At 41.1% G+C, this 25,974-nt stretch overlaps 2 protein-coding genes across 4 annotated transcripts in view; one reads left to right on the forward strand and one right to left on the reverse strand.

Annotated features, from left to right (window-relative positions):
• col4a5 (collagen, type IV, alpha 5 (Alport syndrome)) overlaps nt 1–17,091 on the reverse strand; it is a 51,937-nt gene extending 34,846 nt beyond the window's left edge. The window contains exon 1 of the mRNA XM_084711538.1: nt 16,766–17,091. Within this exon, the coding sequence (XP_084567664.1) occupies nt 16,766–16,855 (90 nt within the window). The 5' untranslated portion in view covers nt 16,856–17,091. The remainder of the gene's footprint in view (nt 1–16,765) is intronic.
• Nucleotides 17,092–20,382: 3,291 nt separating this feature from the next.
• The window catches only part of col4a6 (collagen, type IV, alpha 6), a 131,795-nt gene continuing 126,203 nt past the window's right edge, over nt 20,383–25,974 (forward strand). For all 3 annotated transcript variants that reach the window (XM_084713201.1, XM_084713200.1, XM_084713202.1), the window contains exons 1-3: nt 20,383–20,521; nt 20,681–20,799; nt 20,987–21,032. In XM_084713201.1, the coding sequence (XP_084569327.1) occupies nt 20,789–20,799; nt 20,987–21,032 (57 nt within the window). In that variant the 5' untranslated portion in view covers nt 20,383–20,521; nt 20,681–20,788. The remainder of the gene's footprint in view (nt 20,522–20,680; nt 20,800–20,986; nt 21,033–25,974) is intronic.

Genomic DNA, 25,974 nt, shown 5'->3' on the forward strand with positions numbered 1-25,974 from the left:
CTGCTTACATACACCTGTAAAAACACACCGTCGAGCTTTTACACGTCTCACTGCCTTTTCCTTCACTTTGCACTGAACCATAAACCAAATATGCATCTATGGGTTTCATGCCGTTTCTATGATGAGATACAAAGGCGGTGGTGATTTGGGGGTCTGAGAGTTGCTCCAGGACACTTCAACAGGAAGTGTCTGCTGCAGCCAGAGGTCTGTTCAGTTACAGGTCGCCCTGGTGGCCATTTAACAGCGCTGTAGATTGAAGTAACTCGACCAAACCGAAAGAAACATTTCTTTCTATCTCACACACAAACTCTTTGCTGGGAGTGTTTGACATTCCTAAAACTTGACCTTCCAGGCGGGACTCTATCTAAACAGGCCCCGAGACTGAGTGATAAACACACACACACACACACACACACACACACACACACACACCATATGTTTGTGTGACTGATGTTCTATGGGAACAGAAAACAGCATCACCACCACTCGTCTTATCTTCTGCAGTGGTTTTCATACCGCAGGAGAGTGTGTGTTCGTCCAGGTTCTGACGAGAACGATAAACGAAGACGAGATCTCTGGACGTATCATTTGACTAAACTGCTGCAGGGCGAAGAAAACCCATAATTAATGTATATTAAAGAATAAGTTACATACTGTTACATACATACTGGAAAAAAATATTCAAAATGTTGGTGCTTTTTCTCACTTTGTTGTGCTGTAACATGATTTTTTTTTCGATACACAGAATTTTATTTTTTACGAAATAATTTTCACAATTATTTTTCTTTAGCACCTGCACTAATGTCTGACCCTGTGGGCTCTATTGTAGTCCTGAACAGATGTGCACACGGACAGCTGTGAACACCTCAGACTCCTCCTGTTTGTAGTACTTCCTGGAAGACGCTCGGCGGACGTGTTCCACACATCGCAGTGGATCAGCGTCTGCAGCGGCTGCACGGGAAGGTCTGCGGACAAATCAGCGGGGTCACAACAAACAATATGAGCGTGAAATTTCTGTCACACGGACCCCTGCAGACCCACGTGGACGTGAAAGCATAATCCCAGTTTACTCTTCTACGGGTCTGAATACCTACACAGCTGAGCAGAATATGCAAACATGCATTGCTTATGTATCAGTGTTTGTTCCAGAAATGTCCTCACATGGATCTTTTTTTATGTAGGGGGGCTGAATTCCTTCCCCTGGGAGATCTGACAACCCCACCCCACCCTCGCCTAGCTCAGCCCTGCCCAGCCCGGCCCAGCCCGGCCCGGCCTTATGCTTATCGCAGGTTTAAACACGCCCGTCTACCTCTCTCTGCAATGCTCCACATACATCACCACTTGGCACGCTGCACTGTAGCTACGGGCAACAAGAAATTAGAGAGGGGAGCGGCGGCTTGCCAGCTGAATACCTGGATATGTGTAGCCTGGGGATAGACTGAGAGGAGGCAGGTAGGAGGAGAGAGGATGGGAGGAGGAGGAGGAGGGAGGTAAAAAGTTAACTAGAACAAAGAAAGCAGAGAGAAGGAGGTGATAAGGAAAGAAATACCACCTTCACTCTCTAAAATCACTGATAAGATCTTGTGGTGTGGTCTGTGTGCAGGCTTAGAGATGCATTCAAGGTTCACAGACAGAAATGTAACCACAAAAAAAATAAATAAAAAAAATAAACAAGTCAGCACGGACTTTTAACCCTAAAAACCACAGATGCGTGACCAGTTTGTTTCATGCAGTTGTGAAGCTTTTTGGGGTTTCAGTCCGGAGGTTTAGACGTGAGACGCTGCAGGAGAACAAATGAATCAATGTTTAAAGAAATCCCCTTGTGTTCTTTCAAATTCCCCTCAGTTCAGGCGTTTTTTTTGGGAGGTTTTGTCTCAACCTGTGTCCAGCTGCAACTCTGAATCCACATCTGTAACAACCTCCTGTCTGCTCTTGAGGGGTTTTTCACCCGGAATTGACAAAAAAAAAAATCTCAGCTAAAAACATCAAATCATAATAAATGAGCACAAACATGCATGTTTAGACATTGTGTAAACCTCCGAGCAAAAACCAAACCGTTTCTGTAAACTAAGCGTCGAAACCTGCGCGCTGGAGGTGCATCTCTGTTTGGATGAGCCTTAATATTTACCCAGGAGCCCCTGCTGTAGACAAAACAAGACAGCGCTGTCCTGATCGTGTATCTCTGAGACAGTGAGACACACGGTCGCTCTGTGTACTGCAGAAGTTATTCGTGATCTGGAGTTCAGCTCATGGACAGCGTCTTAATGATGCAAACCGCTCCTGTTTTATTCTGACTGGACAGACGTTTACACCTGAGCATCACATTACAAAACAATGGGCTCTAATCTACTGCTGTTGGAGCCGCTATTCTTCTAATTTCAGGCTTTGCCACCAGATTCTGGAGCCTGGCTGCACGGATTGAGCTCAAAGTCACTTCAAGTTCATGTCAAAGAATCTGGGTGGAGCTGACATCAGGGCTGTGTGCAGGCCTGTGAAGTTTATCCACATCAAAAGCCAAAAAATAATTTCTCTACGGACTAACATCACATTATATATAAGCAAGTCAGTTAAATCTGAACTGTGTAAAGGAACAAGAGTCCTTGTTTTAAGGTTATGTAGTTTTTATTTGTGGTATTTTGTGCATTTAATATATCAAGCCTTCTCCTGAGCTCTAAATGTTTTGCACCTTTTCAGTTGGTAATTTAAGCATTTAATATGATTTAATAATATCAGGGGTTCCTGATGACAGTTGATCGATTGTTTGGTTTATAAAATGTTTTATAATGGTAAAAAGTGTTGATTCGTGTTTTAATTTGTCCACAACTCAAAGACATTCAGTTTACTGTCAGAGAGGAGCAAAGAAAACAAAATATTCACGTCTGAGAAGCTATAGTCAAAATAGTTGGTAATTAATTTCATACGGTATTTGATTAATAACTGATTGCAGCTGTACGTCTCCTTTCAGATTAGTGAAAATAGTGGAAAGAAAACATCCAAAATGCACATTCAGCTGTAAATCTGAGCATATTTAACTAGATAATGCCTCATGTGGGCATTTAAACATAAAATGTCAGTTAACTTATCATAGAAAAGATAACTGTCTTAATGTAAGCAATCAGTTGGGGAAGTTTCATGGTGATAATTATCAAAAAAAGTTAAAAATATAACTCTCTTCACCTGTACTGTCTTTCCTTAGATATGATTATGTGCTGCAGCATTAAGATTCCCCTTTAGTACGACTAAGCAGCCCAATGACCCCTAAAAGTTGAGCACTGGTGTCCACACACTTTTGGCCATTAGGTATTGTGTGCAAACCCTGCCTCTACCTGCGCTCCTGTATTTCCACGTCTGCACCACATGAGGGCAGTAACAGGAGTGGGAAAAAACATGCAGGGAAAATGATGAAAAGCATCTCAGCCAGAGTGAAGACTTCAAAAAACATTATTTAGACATTAAAAAAAATCAAAACTCCAGCAAAACAACGAATAATTAACTGTTAATTAACTGTTAACTTAGAAATTAATATATCAAAGTAATATAATTTTAATGATACTTAAGGATGATGATATTTAAGGAGATAAATCTTGGGTTTTCAAAGGTTGTGTTTGAGACTTCAGTTTGCTTTATGGATGAGCGACATGTACACTTTTAGCAGCAGTTTGATTCAGATCATCCCGGTCAAACATGCCCCCTCTTGCTCCTCCAGGTCCCGAGTGTCTGATCTGATCTTGGTGCAGAGGCAGGTCACAGCAGGCTCCTGGCCTGCCTACATTTCTCTTAAACATCCTCGCTTAAACAGACTCTGATGAGGACGGACGCATCTGAGCGCAGCCGAAATGTTCATATGTGTTACTACCGAACACGCTATCTTCACATCAGCCCCTCTAGCTTTTGTTAAATCAGGGGACTGGAGGGGTCCTTCATGTTTCAGGGCTGGCCAGATTGATGCCTTTAATGTTTTCTTCATCAAAAACACAAAGGTTAAGTTCTCTCTTTTACCTGTTTACCTCAGCTCCTTCAGTTTCTCTTGCTTTTTCTTTATTTCCTTTTTCTTTCTAAAAATATTTCTCTGTGTACTTTGTATCGTTCCACCTCCTCTCATCTCCTTCTTCTTCTCCTTCTTCTTCTCTCTTTCTGACTCCTGACAGATGTCTGCTATTTCCCGTTGTTCTGACCGGCGGGGGTCTGTTTGTCTAGAGGCGATGAGGAATGCTGTGCATTCAGTGTTGACACGCACAAACACACAGACACACACACACACACACACACACACACACACACACACTTATACACAAGTTAAAACATGAGCCGAAGAACTAAATACATTTAAGGTATGTCTTGTCTTTATATCTTAAATTTCAGTCTGAATCGCACCATATTGACAATAAAGGTGGAAAAACAAAAGTGGACGAGAAAACACACCTCAGTGTTATGCAGATACACACACACACACACATAAACACACAAATACACACATCTGTTGAGGAGATCATCCTCCGATCGTCCTCCTGTCTTCTGAAGAGACTAGACAACTGAACATTATGATGTCACAGTGAAGGTGACCTTTGACCTTTTGGATATAAAACGTCATCATTTTATCCTTTTAGATATTTGTGTGTAATTTTGTCTTAATTAGTGTCAGAATTCTTGAGTTATGGCCAAAGATATGTTCATTGAGGTCACTGTGAACTTTGACCACCAATATTTAATGAGTTCATCTTTGAGTCCAAGTGGACACTGGAGCCAAATTTGAAGAACGTCTGTCCACGGGTTCTTGAGCTGTTGTGTTCACGATAACAGAACGGCAGTACGGAGCGTCACAGTCACAACAACAACAACAAGCACTTTGAAAATGAGGTGCAAACATGGTGCCTGGATGGAGCAGAATACAGAGCAGTCCCTGAATGCACCACCTGTCACTAAAAAGTTCTTACAGGCACAAGGACGGAGACAAAAAGAGAGAAGAAGGTGAAAATAATATTAGTAATAGCAGTAAACAAAGTAATGACCAAACAAGCGATGGATCCGGTGATTTTTTTTGCCTCCTGCCTCCGTCTGTCACTCAACAATGTGAAAAATGCTCCGACACAAACATGCACCTTGCTGTACGCTGCTGAACATTATCCTCTGACTGCATGCTAAAGGCTTAGCTGCATACCAGCCGGCACACTGACCTGGGATTAACTAAGACCAGGCTCCACCTGAGGAACACACACACACACACACACACACACACACACACACACTGAAACACAGCGGTGTATGGCTTAGTGTAAAGTACAAACAGTGTTTTTTGACTTCTGTATGTACAGTACAAGTCATTAGGGCTTGACCGGACTCTGATCTGATGGAGAGGGAGCAGAGGTGAGCGGAGGAAAGACAGGAAACTGAGAGAGACAAAGAGACAGACAGAAAAGAAACACAGAAGAAAGCAGCAGATTTGTGAGTTGGGACTCACCCAAACTAAATGACAAAATAGGTTGTTTGAAATCACCTTCTGAAATGCATGATGTTGGAATCACAGGGACTGACACTGATCAGATGCTCACTGGTCTGACAGTTGCTTTCAGAATCGCTTCTTAATCCATTATTTTGGGGGTCAAAAGGAGCAGATCTGGGCTCTGTACTATGAAGCATAATTTGGGGTTAGCAAATTAAGGTTAGGCAGAGTTAATCCTGAAGTTACCTTGCTAGTCCCCTGCTGAACTTAGCATCGCACGCTGCACGGCTAACGTGGCCGGGACAATGTTGGACTAATGCTGTAATATTGAGGGACGGCCAAGAGAAACTATGTGGACGCTAAGCCTTGTTTAAAAACAACAAAATAACGGGAGCAGTAGGTTTTTGTGTTTGCTCAGCTAGCGTGACCCTCCATGGTATGTGCATGTGTGTGTGCTTCTGTTGCTGCTGTGTGTACATTTACTTGAGGGACCGGCCCTGAAGGTAACAACATAACTGTGAGTGAAAAAGAAATCTCAAACTCTAAGAAGTCATTTGTTGTGTAACTTTGATTAGCACCAATTTAAGCTGCAGGGACAGTGCAATAAGTGCACTGTGAGCGATTCAGTTAAGCTAGAGATGATATGTTTTTGGTCTTAAGGGCCACAGATTTGCTCTTTCTTTTCCACCGCGCTCTTTCGAGCTGCAGCAGGACATGCAGATAATATCAGCAATTAGTCGGGAAGATAGTGGAACATTTAGCTGCTAAAGAGCCAGATGTTTCCCTCAGGAGCTGGAGGAGACCAAAAACAGAGCTAAAAGTGAGTAAATGAAGGAATTTTAATCATCGGGTGACTCTTCGTACCTTCGTCTTAAAAGGCAACTGTTTTTGCAAAATGGCTGCCATTGGGTCGAATTCTCCTTGAAATCAATTGCAGTGAATGGATTTAATTTCGGACGTTATATTTCGTGGTTGTTACGGTGGGGAAAGTACCGTTTTTGTCCACAGTGGCCTCCGAAACCAACAAAATAAGGAAGTACCTTGTTAAATTTAGGCATGAAAACTTGGTTACATGGCAGTGAACAGTTCATGCATCCATCCCACCATCCTTCCTACTGCTGCTGCAACAACATCATCCTACTTCCACCCACTTTCCTCCTGAGATATAAAGCGTCAACATTCTCGCAGCCACAAGGAAAACATAAACACACCTCAACTGTTTTTAGGAAAGGAGTGATGGAGGGAAGAAGGCAGGAGGGAGCAAGTCTTTAACTTTGAAATGACTCCGTCTGGACGAGTATATAGAAGGTAAAATGGAAACTCTACACTGTGAAATATGTACAGAAACAGTAGACACTCTCAGTCATACCACTGGCCCTCCATTTTTCCCATGTGGCTCTTGGGGAAGCCCTGTTTCCTCCTCAGTGGTGTGATGAAAGAAACAGGTGCCCAAAATGGAAGAGGGAGCATTAAAACCAGTGAGGGAACAAGAGAGCGAGAGAGAGAAAACAAAGAAGAAGAGAGAACCAGACGCCCTCCCACGCTACCTTGAGGTTGATTCAGCCACAGCGAGGCTCATCCGTGTGTGTGTGTGTGTGTGTGTGTGTGTGTGTGTGTGTGTGTGTGTGTGTGTTCAGTTGCATGAAGCAACGCAGTCAAAACAGCTTTCATCTGCTCTGAAGCAGCTCTGATGACTTCATTCTTTCGTCTGTGGGCCGCCACAGACGACACGTTGAGCACACTAAGCTGTGTGTGTGTGTGTGTGTGTGTGTGTGTGTGTGTGTGTGTGTGTGTGTGTGTGTGTGTGCGCGCGTTATTATCGATCCTCGCCATCGGTCTCTCCCGCACAAACAATGGGATTGCGGCGGCTCATGCGAGATGAACAGATAGAGGGTTAGGGGGAAAGATGGAGGCCGAGGGAAGGGAGGACGGGACGAGGAGGAGGACGGATTTCAAAAAAGTGTTACTTCATGAAGCTTACCGGCAACTTCACTGTCAATCAACATGTCGAGCTTCTTTTCTTTATAAACAAAACTAGTCATGAAGCTCAGGTGTGGTCGATCACTGCACTGTAAAAAGCTCACTACAACTGAGATACAGTGAATTAAAGTCTATATCATAAATCTATTAAGACACTATAAATAAAGACTAAGTTGAACAATGTTTTCATGTATGTTATTCACTGGTTATGATGCCACTATGAGGCCTCAGTCTCTGTCAGTTGCAACAACACCGCTCAGTAATAACTGGTCATATTTGACAGCTGCAGATTTCTAATAAATGCATTTTGTAACTTCATATTTTTGGCAAAACCTAAACTTTGAAAAAACTCTTGATTCTATGTCACCTGGAAAAAACTTCTTGTTTTGTTGAAGCATCAAGTTCTCCTGTTTCTCTAGAAGAGGGGTCAGTAACCTTTAAAAGAGCCAAAGAGCCAAAAAAATCTGAGGCTGCAACTATTAAATTCTCTGTTTTTCTTGGAGACTTTCCTTTTTTTCGATTTGGTATCCATAATTAATCTAAAGAGAATCAAGACTAGCGACCGGCAAAATTTAGAGGAAAAGGCGCTGACGTAGATGTTGGCTATTAAACACACACACAAAAAAAATCCCTAGTCATAATTATGAGATAAAAAGTTAAAATTATGAGATAAAAGTTGGACTTACAAGACATAAAGTCATAACTATGAGATAAAAAGTCAAAATTCTGGGATAAAAAGTCATAGTGTTGAGATATTAAGTCATAACTATAAGTAAAAAAAAAAAATTTGTGCGCCTACCTCATACAACATTCTGCATTTGTTGGAGAAATTTTTAAATAAAAAACTAGAAAAGAGAGAGAAAGCCTGAAAAACGAGTTCAGTTTGTGTTTCACATTCAGCTTCCTGTTTTAAGAGAGAAAGATAAAAGACTAACAAAGTAACAGGAGACGGCGGAGTGGATGCACAACAGATAGTAATATAAAGGTGTTGAATGATGTAAAGACGAGGCGAGTCGGCTCATGTCACAAATATTTGTTAATAAGTTTACTTCAGCCCGCCGAGCTGCACACACACAGACACACACACTCAGGCTGAGGTTTAAACAGTTTGGAAGTGAAGGAGGTAAAGAAGTAGACATCTGTAGATCAAGGTCGCCCGCTGATCTCAGACAGATTATAACTCCTCTACCTCCCTCCCTTCTCCTCTTCACAAAGAAAGAATGCAAAACAATAAACGCTCCTGTCGAGGAGAAATATGTGCATTTCAGTCCTATATTCCTACATGCTGTACTTATGTCCTTTTTTTCTTTTTTCCCCTGATAAATCCTCCTCAACTGAGCTTAACTGTTTTCTTATTACTTCCTATCTGAAACGCTGCGTCTGTTTCTTTCACGGGTTTTTCTCCTCCGTTGTCCCCGAGCGGCGGCGCTCTGCGTTTCCTCTGGGCTGTAAAATTTTTTTTTTCTTCCCAGAGAAAAAAACGGAAGCGTGATGCAGAAAAAATGGGGATGATGTTCTTCCAGAAAAGGAGGTCAACGAGAGGAAAACACAAGACGAAAGGGAGGGAGGTTAGGAGGACGGCATGTCTTGTGACTGCTCTGTGTAGGTGGACTTGTCAGGTAGCCCACTGGATCGCAGCCACACCAACACACAGAGAGGACAGAACAAACTCAGATCATCTCCATCCTGTCCAACTGCTAAAGTCAATGTTGGACCACAACTTTAAGAATGACTATCTTTATTTTAGATTTAAAAATCATTGATGGACGGACCACTGACAGGCCGAGGGCCCCGAGGTGTATTTTACTGTGAAAGTCAATCAAATGGTCAAAAAGAGACATAACATAACCACAAGACACACAACAACTACAAAAAGATGCAAAACAACCACAGACACAAAAAGATCCAAAATAATTACAAAGGAACACATTTTTTTTTACAAAGACACATAAAACCACTACAAAGAGACAGGAAACAACTACAAAGGGACATAAAACAACTACAAATGGACAAAAAAACCTACCACATAGAGACACAAAACTACCAGAATGAGACACGAGACAACCACAAAGAGACACCGCTACTACACAGAGACACAAAATGACTACAGAGACCCAAAGCAACTGTGAAAGGACACAAAACTACTAGAAATAGTCAAAAAAACTACCACAAAGAGACATAAAACTACCAGAATGAGACATAAAACCACTACAAAGAGGCACAAAAGCACCACAAAAAGATAAAAACAGCTACAAGGGGACACAAACTACTAAAAAGAGGCACAAAATAACTGCAAAAGGACACAAAACCACTACAAAGAGACAGTAAACTACTACAAAGAAACAAAAAACGATTACAAAGAGACGTGTGTCTCCTTCTATCTGGGTGTGTCCCTATAACAGAACTGTGAGGCCTGTCGTCTCACGTTTATGTTAAAAAGCGTGTCTGAGGTTTTGGAAGTTGGACACACTCTCCACCTCCATCAATGATAAATAAATCTTCTGCTCTGACAGCCGCCGCCTCCGTACTCGTTCATTTGTTCCTCGTTCATCTTCCGGTTTCGGATTATTTGACAAAATCAACAGCGTCTGATGTTTAATGTTCAAACTCCACATGTCTGACTTTCTCATTTGCAAACGAACACGATATAATGGTTTGCTGAAATAAAAAAAAAAAAAAAGAAACAGTGATGTAGAAATTCCTGGATCACCACCAAACGCTGATCCCTGAATCAAAACAGCTTTCAATCCCACATAAATCTCTCCTGCTTGTTTCAAGGCAGGAAAAAGCCTCTCCGAGTGTGAAGACATGAAAAGCAAATGTCAAGTCAGAGTCAGACACGAAGATGAAACAGATACGGGCTGAGATTCTGACGCCCGTATGGGTGCAGCTTACATCCAGCTTAGGATATCTGAGAGAGACTTTATGTTTTATTTACCCAAAGTGCTACAAAATCAGCAGGACTATCTTCAAATTCAGAAGCATTAAAGATTATCCAGCGACAAGCTCAAATAAACTACTGTAAGTAAAAATCACAGCTGTCACCTTTTTTCAGACCTGGGTTGGATGGATGCTCTTCATCTGGATCTACAACTAACAGATCAGCCAGAAACTTTCTCTTGTTAAACAACAAAAAATGCTCTTTGTAGTTTTACAGATTGGAATTTCTGCCGTTGGTTTAAAGGAATAATCTATGTGCTATACGTCTCTTTAACCTGTAACCTAATTTAGCCCAAATCCATAAAAGACTCTGCTTTAATCTGGATAGTCTCGCTATCGCTTCCAGATCACAGATTCCTGACTTTTATAACCCCAAAGAAACTCTAAGTCTCTCACACGAAGCGGAGCGCTTAAAGCTCACGGCTGTCGTCATGTGGGACGGCCACGAATAACACGACGCGGTAACGAAGTAAAAATAGGTGTGGACTGCGTGGTGGTCTGGTTAGTGATGAGAGAGAACATATAATAAGAAAAGACAGATAGACGGATGGAGGGATGGAAAAAGACATGGCTGACCTTTAAAGCCTCAGACCAAACAGTGAGGGATGGAGTAAATAAAGAAGTCTCTAACAAACACACCGTGTTTACCCTCCTCTTAGTGCTGAATAGGGGACAGAGGGGGGCAGGAGGGGTGATAATGGGGTTCGAGTGTCAGTGACAGAAGAGGATATCTTGTGCAAAGAAATTAAATGAGATTATAACACAACAGGAAAGGGAAAGTAAGGCAGGACGCGGATTAAAACCAGGGATTATCGATTAAAGTTCCCATGATGGATCCACTAACAAATAAACATCTGAAATATGTTCCACAAAATTCAATTCCTGGAATGTTTTAAGTATTTATCAGTTTGCTAATGTCGTCTTTTTTAAGATTTTTTTTTTTGGCATTTTTGCCTTTATTTTGATAGCGACAGCCAAAGATATGATAAGAACATAAGAACTGCTGCAGAACACTGACAGTCTCAGGACATGAGGGCACACGTTCTACCAGTTACACTACAGGGATGTTCTGTGTTAATGTATGTCTACGCTGTTGCGTCTGAATAGTGCTGTGACTTACTGTTTTACTGCTAATCCTAGTATAACTCATACTGAAACTACTACTACTGAGACTACTGCTATTACTGCTAATAAACTAGGCCTGCATCACTCCACCTCCTTTTCACACCACTACTGTTCCTGCTTCTGTTATTATAGCGTGTTTTACTACTTGAGTGTGTACTCCAGTACTGCCTCTTCCAGCTGTGAGAGGAGAGAGTGAGTGAGGAGGTAAATGAGGAAGAGGAGGAGGAGGAGGAGGAGGAGGAGTGTGAGTAGTGGGTGAAGGTAATTAGCTGTCTAAACATTTGGTGTTGGCTCTCATAGACTTCTGTCCACCTGTTAATCCTGATGGCATCTTCAGCTCATTGACACCACAGCGTGAGTTCTGCCAGCAAAACACACACACACACACACACACACACACACACACACACACACACACACACACACACACACACACACACACAGTGCAGATACCTTATTTCATACTGTGTAACTGTATAAAGCAGGTAAATACGACGCACATGCTTGTGTGTGCATGTGCTGCCCGCACTGCTGCCTGTTTAAAGAGCCCTGCTCTCAGAACAGGTGAGATAAAGGTGGAATTCGCCTTCGAGAGCAGACACAAAAGAGGGCGAGGGGAGGGTGAGACTGAGAGGGACGGGGGAGGAAAAAGTGAAGGAGGGATTATTCAGAATTCTTCTCCGGAATCTCTGACAGGTTTTGTGTGATTTTGTGAAATCTGAAGCAGCTTTTCCAAGAAATTATTCTAAAACACGCATCAGTGTTTGTATTATTTAAAGATACGCTGCACAAACGACCATTAAATAAAGTTAATATGTAATAATTTACAGCAAATCTCACAGGATAGAAGATGTCTGTGGGCATTTCTGTTGGTATGTGAAGCTGCAACGAAGTCAAGAGTACATGGGCACTTTTCCCCCTAAATTTTGTCTCTAAGGCGACCGAGCCATCAAGCTCAATAAACAAGTTATGCTGCAACTAACAATTATTTTCATGATTGAATAATCTGACAATTATGTCTTCCCTTAATTGATTAACTGTGTGGTCAGTTAAATGTTGGAAAACAGTAAAAATGAGAGTCTTCAAATTGCTTGTTTCATTCAAACAACTTTCTAAAATCCCAAAATATTCAAGTTTAATTTCACATAAAACAAAGAAAATTTGCATGTACTCACATTAGAGATGCATGAATAAGGGAATAATTGGTAATTTTGATTGAAAAATGAAAATATCAAAACAGTGATTAGTTAGCATTAGATAGCAATTCATTTTCTGTCAGGAAAATAAATGTTGTAGCTCTTTTTTTAGGTGTTTCAGTGTGAATTGAAGGTGACTGGGGACAAACAATGTCTGAGAGGACAAGTTAAAAGTCCTGCTGCCGTAGTTAAAAGGCATTTTGTGAACACTGAGGCTAGATTTTTTTCTTTTTCATTAAACAAAAGTAGTTGTGAATTTGATTATTTTCAACATAACACTTTATTGACTCCTTATCTTACAAGAAACCTTACAATCCATCACTTTTTTTGGATAAAAAATCTCCCCAATATTCCACAAATTGGTTCAAATGATGTTAATTGTTGCAGATGCCAGCAGGGACAAAGCTGTGTTTTTGTTCTCAGTGACAGAAAGTGAGAACAATAGATGGTTTAAGAGGAAAGAAAAGAAATCTGGAGACAAAGACGAGAGAAAACAGCAAAGGATTTGGCAGAAAAAACAACCTCTTATTCTTTCACTGGAAGATGCAGCTCTGTCACAGACTTATCTCCGCAATCTGAGGATGTTATGGCTAACTAACCCTCCACACACACACACACACACACACACACACACACACACACACACAGAGAGAGAGAGAGAGAGAGAGAGAGAGCAGACAGGTCCCCTGCTCCTAAACTCCACCTGGGATGTGGGTCATGTGAAAGGTTAGGGAACCAAAATTGTGTGTGTGTGTGTGTGTGTGTGTGTGTGTGTGTGTTCATGTGCACAGGGAAGCATGCATCAAATTAAGTGTGTGTTTGTGGTTGCACGGCATGACGGGTTCAAAGGAAGACCTCCAGGTATACGTTACCGCTGAACTCCCTCACCTGGCTGAATGGAGATTCATATCTGGGTGAGGATTAATGCTACACACACACACACACACACACACTCAGCCCTGCGCTCCTTGTTGTCACTGTCCTGGGAAAACCAAGGATCTCCAAATACAAACTTTACATGAACTACAAGACAAAAACAGCACGAACCTATAAAGTGTATTTAAAGGCTTTTACTTGGGCAGGTTTTGAGTGAACAGTGATGATAAAGAGAAGGTGAACACCAGAGGAAATATCTGGAGTTTTGTGGTCATACACACAGACTCCACTAGAGGGCCTCAGTGAGAACACACTGGTCACAACCGGGAATACTGGAAATGAGGGGAGGCCTGGCGTGTGTGTGTGTGTGGGTGTGTGTGGGTGTGTGCATCATCCCTCCATCTGCATCATTTTCATTCACATCTTCCTCTTTTATTAATCTTAACTAAAGGGTCACTTACTGGCTTTTTTTTTCCAGAACTTCTCCTGAGTCTGAGGAAACTCACATTTACTTTTTTTAATTTATGAAACTTTGCGTGATGTTTTTGGCTCTCCTCCATCCATCTGCACCCTCTCTCCTCTAAACCTCCTCTTCCTCCTCGCCCTTTCCCTTTTCCTTCTAGGAAAAAGGCGGGGTCAGCCACATTCCTCGACACCAAGTGGACCCCTCTTCACCTTTGACATCACCATGGCAACGATAACAGCCACCCTGTCCACTCAACAAGTCACGACCAACAACCTGCAAACACGCCTTTAACCTCCTGATTCTTAACTTTTCTTATCACTTTCCTTGCAAATGGCTGTTCTGACGTGGCAGGTAGTTTTCAAACTGGGGTCCGGGGACCAACAGGGGTCTTTTGATCAGTTGTACAGGTCCCCAGCAAAAGGAGGAATTAAATATTTTAAGTTTTGCCACATTTTGGAAGCTGGAACAACAACAATATGAAAAATGGTTGGTTGTTCTGATTGATTGTAATTTATAATGATCCTACTGGAGACACTCACACCCAAAATCTACAATTTATTAAATCATGTAAAGTATTCCCAGGCTTTCTTTCAGCATCGAGCAACTATGTTGAGCCAACTTAATTGACTTAAGTTTGATCGATTTCATTTACTAGTGTTACTACAGCAAAATAAGTTAGACCAGCCCTATTAAATGAAATCAAACCCACCCTTGTAAAAAAGTTAAACCCTAATATATCTTATATTAGGCTTGATTCAACTTAATGACCCTGTCACAGTAAATTTAGTTGGATAATAACTAATAACTTTTATTGACCCAACAAGAGTAAGTTGATTTGGATCCAACCCTAGTAAATAAATTGAATTAGCCTTAATAAATAAAGTTGACCCAACTCAAGTATGCTAAGTTGTCTTGACAGAATAACTTACTGCTGAAAGAAAGACATTTAATCATGTAGAAATACTTTCCATGATTTTATTATGTAATTTTATTAAGTCGTTCTTTAGACAAAATCATCTGTTCTGGGCTTCTCATGGATGCTCAAATGAATTTAAAGATTTTATTCCCCACTGAGATTTCATCTGGTTAAAATAACTGCATGAATTGAAGTAAATATTCTGCAAATAGAGGTGATAAGTGTTTGCATTTTCTTTCTTTCATTTCTTGAAAACAGTTCATTGATTTAATCTGTTCTATGTTGCAGGAAAGCAGGAGAAAGTTCTCAAAGTTCTGATGCTCGGTTGTGTATTTTGTAGACAAGATGCATAAACTCAGGAGAGGCCGCCACTTGGGTTGTTATTTACACAATTTTGATCTCTATAAACTCCTCTGCCTCTCCAAGACCTCACCCTAAACTTATTTATAATAATTTTATAGCATGTTAATAGCTTGAAAACCCCATTTTGTGCCATTTAGGTTATAACTGGAACATGGGATGAGGATACCCTTCAAAATAAAAGTCTCCTACATGATTTGGAACACACAAAGTCCTCATATAGGCTACTTACAGGCTCATAATGAACAGCAAGTCTGCAGGCCTGATTGGACACGCCTGGTGTGTGGGCGGGACCACGTGGAGCAACCATCCCTCATGAATTATTAATCACGTGTGAATATTCATCACAACACACAGCCTGTTGGAATATTACATGAGGAGAGAGTCTTCTCCTGATGGATGACTTGGACTCCGCAGTCTGATGATAACAGCAGCGTCATACAGGGATGCAAAGATGTAAAAGTGAAGAGAGCTGCAGCTGCGACTAATTCAAACAAATGCAGGCTGAAGAGGGTTAAAGTAAACGCGCAAACACAAACACGCACACCTCCCTGGACGTCTGCTCCTGATACATCTGAAGTGCGAAGACAAATTTCACTTCAGAGACACCAAAGTCATGCCTCCTCTGCGCAGAGTGTTAAACTGCAGGGTGTCAGGAGCTAAATCAACCTATTTCATGTATATATATTTTAATATGCGTAAGTAAGCAGGTGCTGTCAACATAAAACACACCTGCAGGGGAGAGAAACGCTGCTAAAATCATATTTCCTCCTCTGGGATGGAAAAAGCTTCATAAGAATGCCACCAAACTAAATAAGGCACAGATGCGTCATGTAGCAGACTGTGTTATCACTGTCAGAGCAGGACTGTTAACTTTAATATTTTAATTATTAGACTGTCAGGCGGGATGGTGCTGGTGAAGGGAGTCTCGGCGCGCTGCACCGCCGCGCTTCTCCTCTCCAGACTCCACAGTTTCGTGTGTCGTCTCAACTTTTGACATGATAACAAGAATAAAAGACACATGCAGGCTGAAGGGAAGGAGTGCGCCGTGGTTGGCGTGTTGCTACAGGTTGCTGCCTCCTGTTGCACGGAACAGGGAGGAAGAAACGTGATGCGCAGGGACAGAAACTCCGTCCGCGATCTTCCATGGAACTACAAAGCGGAGCTCATGAAGCCGTTAAAAAGTGCAATAAAAGTTAATCAAACCCGGCTTAAAGTGTCGGTTGTTATTTTGCAACAGAATGAAAATGGTAACGGGAGTAAAACTAGAGCAGAAGGATAAGCACTTGTTATAAAGCAGCCTCTCTATTTATAAACCTCTGCTGGGCTTGGTGCATGGGAGAGCCGGCTGACTCAGAGAGAGCGGCAGGTCTCTCGGCTCCTTCGTGCGGGGATCTTGCGGGGTGAACACCGTTAGAAAGCTCTAAATGTGCGCAAAAATAAAAAAGAAGTGGAACCGCACTTACCGCAGAGTCGGATCGCTGCACCGCGACGCACAGGGCGAAGAGGAGCAGCGGCACGGCGAGCTGTCGCAGGCTCTTCAAGTCTTTATTCATCTTGGGGGGGATAAATCAAGGGTCCGCCTGCGTTAACACTCACAAACTCTACGGCTCTCTACTCGCATGTCATAGCCCTGCTTCCCCCCACAGCGCACTGGCTCTCAGTGGAATAGAAATGATAAGAAAAACACTTCTTCTTCTCGGCGTGTCGGCTGTTGTTGCGCTTGCAGAGGCTCCCAGTGGTCCTGGCTCTGGCACCGTGCGCCTCTGCAGTCCCCCTCTAACTTTTTCTCTCCTCGACTTGCAAACCTGCCCAGCCGGATCTACTTCCCACACCCAGGGCGCACTGATATCAGCCTCGTGCACCTACACCAAGACAGACAACTCATCTAAAATAAAACTTCTGGATGACTTGCATCTTAAAAGTTGTCTCTAAAAAGACGACCAACCCGTGCTACCTCACTCTAAATCACGATTTGTTTCTGCTGTTTTAAAATCTTCTCCAATCAAAGAGATTTTGATGATGTTAGGACCTCGCGGATGGATACGGTGCCTTCCTCCTGCGTGCCTATCCAATCCTACCTAACGCCTGAGGCTGCACAAAAAAACCTTTGACATTAAACCTTTATTTGACATTTTCTATACGCCCGGACATGTTGCATTCCTGCCAGATTATTAAAGGTCAAATACTCAATTTTGGCTCTTGACAGAGGGATGCTGCTGGCAGAATGGAAGTAAATGAAATTAACCTTTTTAAAGTAAAGTACGTCACCCCCTCTTTCTTATGTTACTGTTTGTTTCTTTTCAATGTGTGAACAAAGATGATTAATAGACTAAACTGGCGAGGTCATATTTGCAGCTGCTGTTAGTGCCTATAGGCCAAATCATCAAAACTCTTTAAAACAGACTTAAAACTGACATACTGACATTTCAGTTGCAGATATGATCACGGAATATTTAATGTCTATACATGGGTCCTAAAGGCACAAAATCATAGAGGTGAGGTATGTTAGCCTAAAAATTAACAATATTTACAAGTCTCAAGTCTCAAGTTAGCTAAATCCCCAGTCAAAGACTGACAAGCAGTGTTGGGCAGTAGTGGCGTTACCAGTAGCGGCGTTACTAGTTTACGTTTCTCAGTAACGTGGTCGTAACGTCGCTGTTTTCTACATCAAATAACTTTTCAGTAGTTAAGCTACTTTAGTGATCAAAAAACGCCGTAGCGTCCACAGAAGCTACATTTCCCCACGCATTTCTAAACCTTAAATGCGTCTCCTCCATGTGACGTCACGTACCTGTCGTCCTGCCGATGGCCGCCATAGACTGGATATGAAAAGATGCCCGCGAATTGTCGCAGCGGGGCAGAGACGTGAACATGTCGTGAATCTCCATGGTCAGACTTTAACAAGTTCATGTTAGTTATCGGGTTCTCACAGAACAGTTACACGTTCCGGTGTTTACTGTGGAACCCTAAAAGAAAAGTTCCTGTCAACATCCAAGACGTCCAACAAATTCAAAGACACACATTCAGGTATTTCCCGAAGTGAACACAACAATCGCCAGCTAAGCTAATCATCAACAGCTAACATGGCGCTAGCTAGCAACATGTCCTCTGACAGCAAAAAGAATAAAACTGTGTGTGTGTGTGTGTGTGTGTGTGTGTGTGTGTGTGTGTGTGTGTGTGTGTGCAGGAAGAGATAAGAAAAATGAGAAGCTGAAAAGTTTACCTTTAGGTTATGTTACTCGGAAATAAAACTTGTGTTTATTTACAAACTTCTCTACAAAACCAAATTGTTGTTGTCAAGTTAAATAAATAATATGATATTTGTTTAGATGCTCCTGGTACAGAAGGGGGCTAATAAATATACTACTAAACACAGACAGATACATAGATACATAAAAAATAGCTTTGATGTAGTTAAGCTACTTTTGTCATTTTATTGTAGCTTAGCTTGCTACATTTCTCTGGTGTGTAGCTTCAGTGTAGTGAAGCTTCATTTAATGTAGAATAACTTGTAGCTGAGCTCACTACATTTTCCAAGTAGCTTGATCAACACTGCTGACAAGTCCCACGTCAAGTTTCAAGTCCCGACCATAAAGTTACTTAGCTTGTAAGATGACGTCACCAAACCTTTAGCTTGCTAACTATTAAATGTTGGCCTCGACCTGCAGATCTCTGTGCAACTTTTCACGTCAGGTTTCATACTGCAACTCTTTTTTTTGTTTACCATCGTGTAGTTTTTGTACATGAACAAAATTATTTTTGATATTTTTTCCAACTGGAGCTCAGTCTGACGTAACGTAACGTAACATTCTTCATGGTTTTCTCCTGCACCTTGATCGGATGCTGTTGGACTGGTTCAAACAAAGTGGATCTGGGGAATCAATTGTCGACTTGCTGGGAATAAATTGCACAAATGTTGTTTTTTCAGAAAAATAATTTATTTGTGAATTCACACTTTTTTAAATAACAGACATTTTAATCTTTGGGCTTGGGGGTAGTTATGAAGTATTTTCCAGTCATGAGTATTGAAGTCCAAGTCATCAAATTTTTGACTCAAGTCATCAAGTCCAAGTCATGTCACTCCCTTCTACATGATCTGAAAATGCAGGTGACATTCTTTTAGGGGGGTCGTTTTTGTTAAAGTTAATGACTGCTGTTCTGTTTTATAAGTTTCAGTCAAATTTGCATTTTGGTTTTGTTTTTGTCTCTCTAGTTTTCTAGCTGTCTTCTGCTTTCTGAGGTTTAATACCAACATGCTTTTCTGTTCTTGCAGGTTCCATGGTACCATGAGTAATATTGAAATACTGAAATTATGATAAACACCCCAATTTCTTCTATTTTTTTATGTTTTACTTTGAGTGAGATTATTTGACTCCTGCATCTTTGCTATTTTTGTATTAAAGATACTATTCTGAAGCAATTGCTGTGAATTATATTGCTAATGTGTGAACAACAACATAACTTAAAAAATGAGACTTTCCCCATCTTTTTTTTCTTGTTTGCCAGTAGACTGATTTCTGTGTAAACCGCTGTAAACCTGAAGGTTTTTTCCAGACAAAATCTGAAGGATGTGACTTTTATGAACACTTGCCTGTCTTCCAGCTGTAGGAAACATGTTCAGTAAGATTAAGATATTAAGTTGAGCTAAAACTTCTCCAATCGACACACTGCTCATGTTTCTTTAGAAACATAATTTAATGAGTTGATTAAACTCTGTACAGTTCATTCATTTAATTCATCATTTCAAGTCAAAAGACTTAAAGTTACAAGAACTCATGTAAATGTCAGAAATCTTAAGTTTTAATTAACTTGATCAAAATAAAAATTTATGTTTATGTTTTTTACAGTGCACTTTAAGTATTTGTTAAGAAACTTTTTATGGATGTTTGGTTGAAATTATACAACCAATGTCTTTAATGGCTTCTATGAACTCATAATTGGACATCATAGACATAAATTTCACTATGATATCTTTATTTTTTTTAGCGTTTTTTCGTGGATTTCACGGACACTGAGACTCCCTCTGGACAGATGAGCCTCCTTTACTGTCTGAGGAGGTTATGGTCTGTGTGAGTGGGGTAAAATCTCCTGTTGTAGCCAAAGGTATGGAGGCATGAATGACATGTGTTGGCCCCTCCTCTCCTGCTGCTGTGGTGCGCTGCTGAGTTGAAGCGCAACAACCCGGAGAGCGCAGCAGCGACTTCACCGCTGCAACTTTGGTGAGTTGGATAAGCTCCCATTTTATGAAAGAAATCGGCCACGGAGAGGCTTTTCGTGCCGCTTGTGTTTTAGCGCTTGAAGCTGTGTTTGTGTGCCGTGTTTGTCGCTGGGACTACTTTATCTCTTGTGTCTCTGTGTGTCTGTGTGTCTCCGGGTAGATGACAGGGTTTTTGGAGCCGTCGATGAGCGCGTTTGAAGTGCCTTGCTGGTGAAGACAAGGGAGTCGAGTCTCGACCTGCGGTTCCCCCTCTACCAGTCGGATCAAAATGAGATTCCTGTGAGCACCTTTTCCTCTTCAGATCGCCCTCAAAACTATTTTATTCAAAGTTGGTGTTCGGGTTTGCGGGCAGCCGCAGCGCTGGTCGCGGCGGCGCGGCTACATGAGCTCAGCTCCGGAGCAGTTTATACCTGCCAGACAATCAGTGCAGAAAATAAACTAACCAAAATGTTTATTTCTCTTGCAGGATTTGTGTGATAGCAGTCGCCGTGGCTGTGAGATCTGCGCACGCAGTAAGTCCCATTTGTTTACTATTACACACTTAAGGTGAAGTGGCTCTCCACTCGGTTTATTTAGAGCCTCGATACAGATATAAACCATGAAGCCGATTGTGTCTTTTTGCATGGTGACTGTGTAATTGCTGGAGAAGATGATTTTTCATGCGCGTAAATGTTTCAGCTGACCTAATGTGACCAAACGAAGAGTCCACTCTGCTTAAAGACACTTTAAAAATATAATTTAACACTCAATTTTCCGTTTGTTGCATTAATTATATGCTTTAAAACTGTCTTTCAAACGCATCTTGTCCACAGCAGAGAGCTGCACTCTGCACAGGTCTCTAACGTGCCTTTATTCCTCAATGCGTCACGCTGTGGGTGTCTTCAGCCTGCCGCATGAGGAGACACATTTCTGAATATCTTTGACTCACTCTCCAGTGCTTAAAAGACTCTCCAGTCGGTGCTTTGCTCTACTTTTTATTCACATTTTAGAGAAAATTAAAACTTCCAAATGCGTTTAAAGTTGCACCATTCGTGCCAAACGTTTTTTTAAAAGCTTTGGTCCGAGGTTTTGAATTTATAAGTAGCCCGAGGGACTGAAAAAAAAGCCCTTCACTTTTGAGTGGGCCCGCTCACACTCATTTGCAATTCAAGCCCCGCCCTGCTGATGAATATTTAAGATAAGGAGATTATTGGGGCAACGTGCCTTTTCCAAGCCACACCCATTATAAGACTTCCTACTGCTGCTGGACGCATCTGCTGCAGCAGCAGAGTCCAAACCAACATGGATCATCTGCTCTCTGCTCTGCTCATCAAGGCGCACACTGCATTCTTTAAAACTTTATATTTTAGCCATGCTTGAAGTTAACATTTTTTTAAATGTTGTTAATCTGTTCTTCTTATTTTCTCATTGTAATTTTCAGCCAATTTGAAAATTTCTGCTATACTCAGGACTCTTACTTACTGATTTTAGAATAATAGTACATTATCAGCTGAGATATGCATGTTAATGTCATTATTTCAAGATTAACAGTGAAAACTTTGTCCTGTGAAAAATGAAAGTTCATACTCCATTAAAAAAACAAACATAAAAAGAAATATAGAGACACTGTCCAGTGAAAACCATACGTCTATCTCCAAATTTGGCTATTTAGCCCTAATAAGCACTACTTAAACGTATAGATAGAATTATTTTAAGTATGATTGTATGAGGTACTCATATTGATAGTCAGTCTGTTAGCTACAGTAGGAGCACTAGCACAGAAGCTGAACTGCTGTGGATGGGGTAAGCAGTGAAAGGTATTTTAGCCACTTAATAGGCTCGCCTAAAAAAATCAATATCAGTTTGAATGTACTCAATATTTAGAATATTTTCACTGCTTTACTTTGCCGTCAGACAGCCTTTTAATACGGGGAAACCTTTATTATACAAAGTCATTTTACTTCGCAGAACAGAGGAGTTGCTGGACTTCCTCTGGGGCTTTGTTAGTTAGTTTGTGTTATTGTGTGACTCCAGTTGTGTAAAAGGACAGTCAGATTCACTGAAGTGATGCAAAGAAATTAATAGATGGAGCCAGCGGTAGATTAACAACTCCCGTGTTCTACGAGGTAAAATGACTGATTTCGCCCATGGAGTTTGGTTGGTTTGGAGTCTCTGCTTGGGGCCTGTTGTCCACCATCTAATACACTGTATATGGATAAGTACATAAGTTAAAAAACATTAAATTATCAGAAAAAATGCATCCTTACAAAGGTAAAAACACTGGAGATGGATGGTTTTCACAGGACACTGAAGAGTCTCTAAATAGATGCAGCTCTGGTGTAGAACGTCAAAAGTACAACAGAAGAAGAACTCAGAGAAGTTAAAACAAAACTTTATTGAGACACAGAGCGACCATCTGTGATGACAGGGGTCACTCAGGTTAAGTTGTGAAGATGAGGGTCAGTGCAGCACTTATACCCATTATTACCTCCCATATTAGAATAAGAAAGGGGCGGTTTGATGGTTTGATGGTGTCATTCACACTGACGAGGGGCAACATGGTTTCTTTCTTGTTAAGCTGGCAGGACTTTGGGCTGAGGAGAATCTGAAGTGTGAGCTGTATCTCCATTATATCTGCACAACATTTAGCTGATGTTTGGTGAAAACTTTCTGCACTTCAGTTTCATTATGTAAGAGTTTGGCAACCTTTCTGAACTCATGGGGTTGTCAAGATACGATAAGGACAAGATAAATAAAAAGTGCGATAAATCTGGGAAAATAAATGTGTCTAATATTGGCGATGATAAGTAGAAGTAATAAAAAGTTGAGATAAAACTGACAAAATGCTGCTTTCATCCAAAGTGTCAGTCAATCAGTGTTATTGAATTATTTTTCTTTAAGTTAAAGTAGCAAAATGTAAACTTAATTAAAGTATTAGTAAAGTAAAAGTACTCATTATGCAGGAAACTTAAAAAAACAGCCTCCACACTGCCTTAAAATGGAAAAAAGCAGTTGAGATTATTTATAAATTTTAACTAAACTTGCCATTAATTCAGTTGCGCTTGAAAAAACACTTTCAATAAACTTAAAGTCAAAAGACATCAAGTTAGAAGAACTCATGTTTACGAGTTCAGAAGTATTCTGAAAATTTTAATCTTGATCAACTTCAATAAATAACACTCTATATTTACGTTAAATTGATAAGACAAGATTAGTTAATTCCACTAAATTTCTGTATTAGTTTTTACAGATTATTATCATATATTTATACTTTATTTTAACATTATGTGGTTGGTCAAGTTGGAGCTAATTTCAAAGATTTTATGGTGGTGGTTAAATCTTTTACAACAGTAAGTTGATCTTAATATGTGCAAGCTTAGTATTTATTTATTTATTTAAGTTGTAAAGTAAATGAAGTCGAGAATAAAGTACTATGTTTAAGTTTGTAGTAAATTGAACTTAAGTACAGTTAAGTACAGGACTTAAATGCATTTAGTTACATTCCAAAAGTGTGTATGATATCATACCTGAATGCAGTTTCAAGCACAGGTGGTTAAAAATCTTTGTAAACCTGCAGTGTTGGTGCCAAACTTTATCACTGAGCTATAGAAGGACCCAAACCCTCCACCCTCAGCAGTGTCAGTGCCTCGCTCCACCAGCTGAGCGACAGGAAGTGCTGGTAAGTTCGTCGTCGGCTGTGACAGAGACGCCGACGGGGAACATTAAAGCGAATCGGGGGCCAAAAGCTTCCTGCGTCTCAATGGGACTCAGCTGATGGAGCTGCATTGACTTTGAATTGACTCCTCCACCCACTTCCCACCTCCCTGTTGTATTGAGTGTATGTGTGGGCGACTGGGTGGCTGAGTGCATGGATTTATGTGTGTTTGTGTGTGTGTGTGTGTGTGTGTGTGTGTGTGTGTGTGGGGGTTTGCTGAGTGACTGACAGATGAGTTCATTGGGTGGTCTGGGCTGCTGTAACCTTGGTAACTGCAGGGTCTTTGGTTGGGTATCGCCATGGTGCAGCGGTGTGTGTTTTTTTTTTTTTTTTGGCCGAATTAGGAAGTGAAGTCCGTCGCCTTTCAGCGCTCCTGTGGACTGATAGCATAAGAAAGTTCTTATCGTCATCAGATAAGAATAAACACACACATATCTCAGTGAAAATGCTGCAGCCTGTAAGATGACTCAGCGATGGCATTGTAGCGAGCGTAAGATAAAGTTTGGTGAAGTAACACTCTGATTTAACAGACATGAAAATATTAGTTTATGACTCTTGGCCTGCAGACAACGCCTTGAAATGCGCTTTTTAAATGTTCTTATGAAAAATGACTTACAAATTTAAAAATTAACTTATGAAAAAACTGTTAAATTTTGTGTTTAGCTTGGTAACCAGCTAACCATAGTATCTGTTAGTCCTCATTCAGCATCTAGTTAGCTTGGAGTAGCACATTAGCATTGTTTAGCTAGATGGCTTGCAAGTTTGCTAGCCTCTACTCTGACTCTTCTCAAGCTTCGAGCTGCGGTGCTACGAGGAAGTAGGAGCTAAACGTGTATTAATCTACAGTAAATTTAAACTGGAAATGTGGAAATGTGTCTTTTTGGACCAGCATAAGTTTTCATCAACCCCCAACCCACATTTTAGTTGCTCGACTTTTTTAGCCTGGTGTTATATTTGTGGGTTATTTTAACCTTAGCCTCCGTGCTAGTCTTGGCTGCTGTGACATAAATGATACAACTGGAAATCCTCTTCTTGGAAATCATGTTTCAGTGAACACAGAGAGGGAGAAACCCTTCAGGAGCCGCTCCAGAGCGTCTGTAAGGGCTGACACAGCTGTTGGCACAGGGAAAACATCACACACGGGTGAGGAGGAATGGTGAGGAGAGGGGAGGAGGAGGCATGACGGGAAGGAGAGGAGGGAGTCAAAGGTTGGAGCGAGTGGATTCTCTGCTACCTGGACAGTTAGAAAATCATCCAGAAATGTACTCTTTGACATGTTAGCATAAAAGATGGATGGGTTGTACATATTTGTACATACTGTTAAATCTCTGGTGACAAATGAGGGTTTTCAGAACAAGCTTGGCACTCTTTGATACGCTGTATGAGTGTAGTTCATGAAAGAACTGGGGATTTCTTTTGTAAATTAAGGCTTGACTGATGCTTTTGTCATCTTCTTTGAGATTATGGCTGGTAGACATTGCCAGTTTCAGCCTTAAAGGGTCATACCGCTATTTTGCTGACATTGTGACTGCTTCCCATGTAGTTTTAGATTTTTGGCTTCCATTGATTTCTATTTATTTTTGTGCAAAATGATAATCAAACTATGGGGACATTATTAAGTTTCCATAAATTGTGGCATTTGACTTGAGGTTGTTGCAGAAAAGTAGGGCCTTAACTGAAACTGTGTGTATTAGAGATACTTGAGGTGGTTTTGGTGCAAAAATGATGCTGCAAACTTGCAGGCCTCCTCTCCTCTCCTC

This window comes from Lutjanus erythropterus, chromosome 23 (assembly GCF_056507025.1).
Source record: "Lutjanus erythropterus isolate fLutEry1 chromosome 23, fLutEry1.hap2, whole genome shotgun sequence".
NCBI classification, from domain to species: Eukaryota; Metazoa; Chordata; class Actinopteri; order Lutjaniformes; family Lutjanidae; genus Lutjanus; species Lutjanus erythropterus.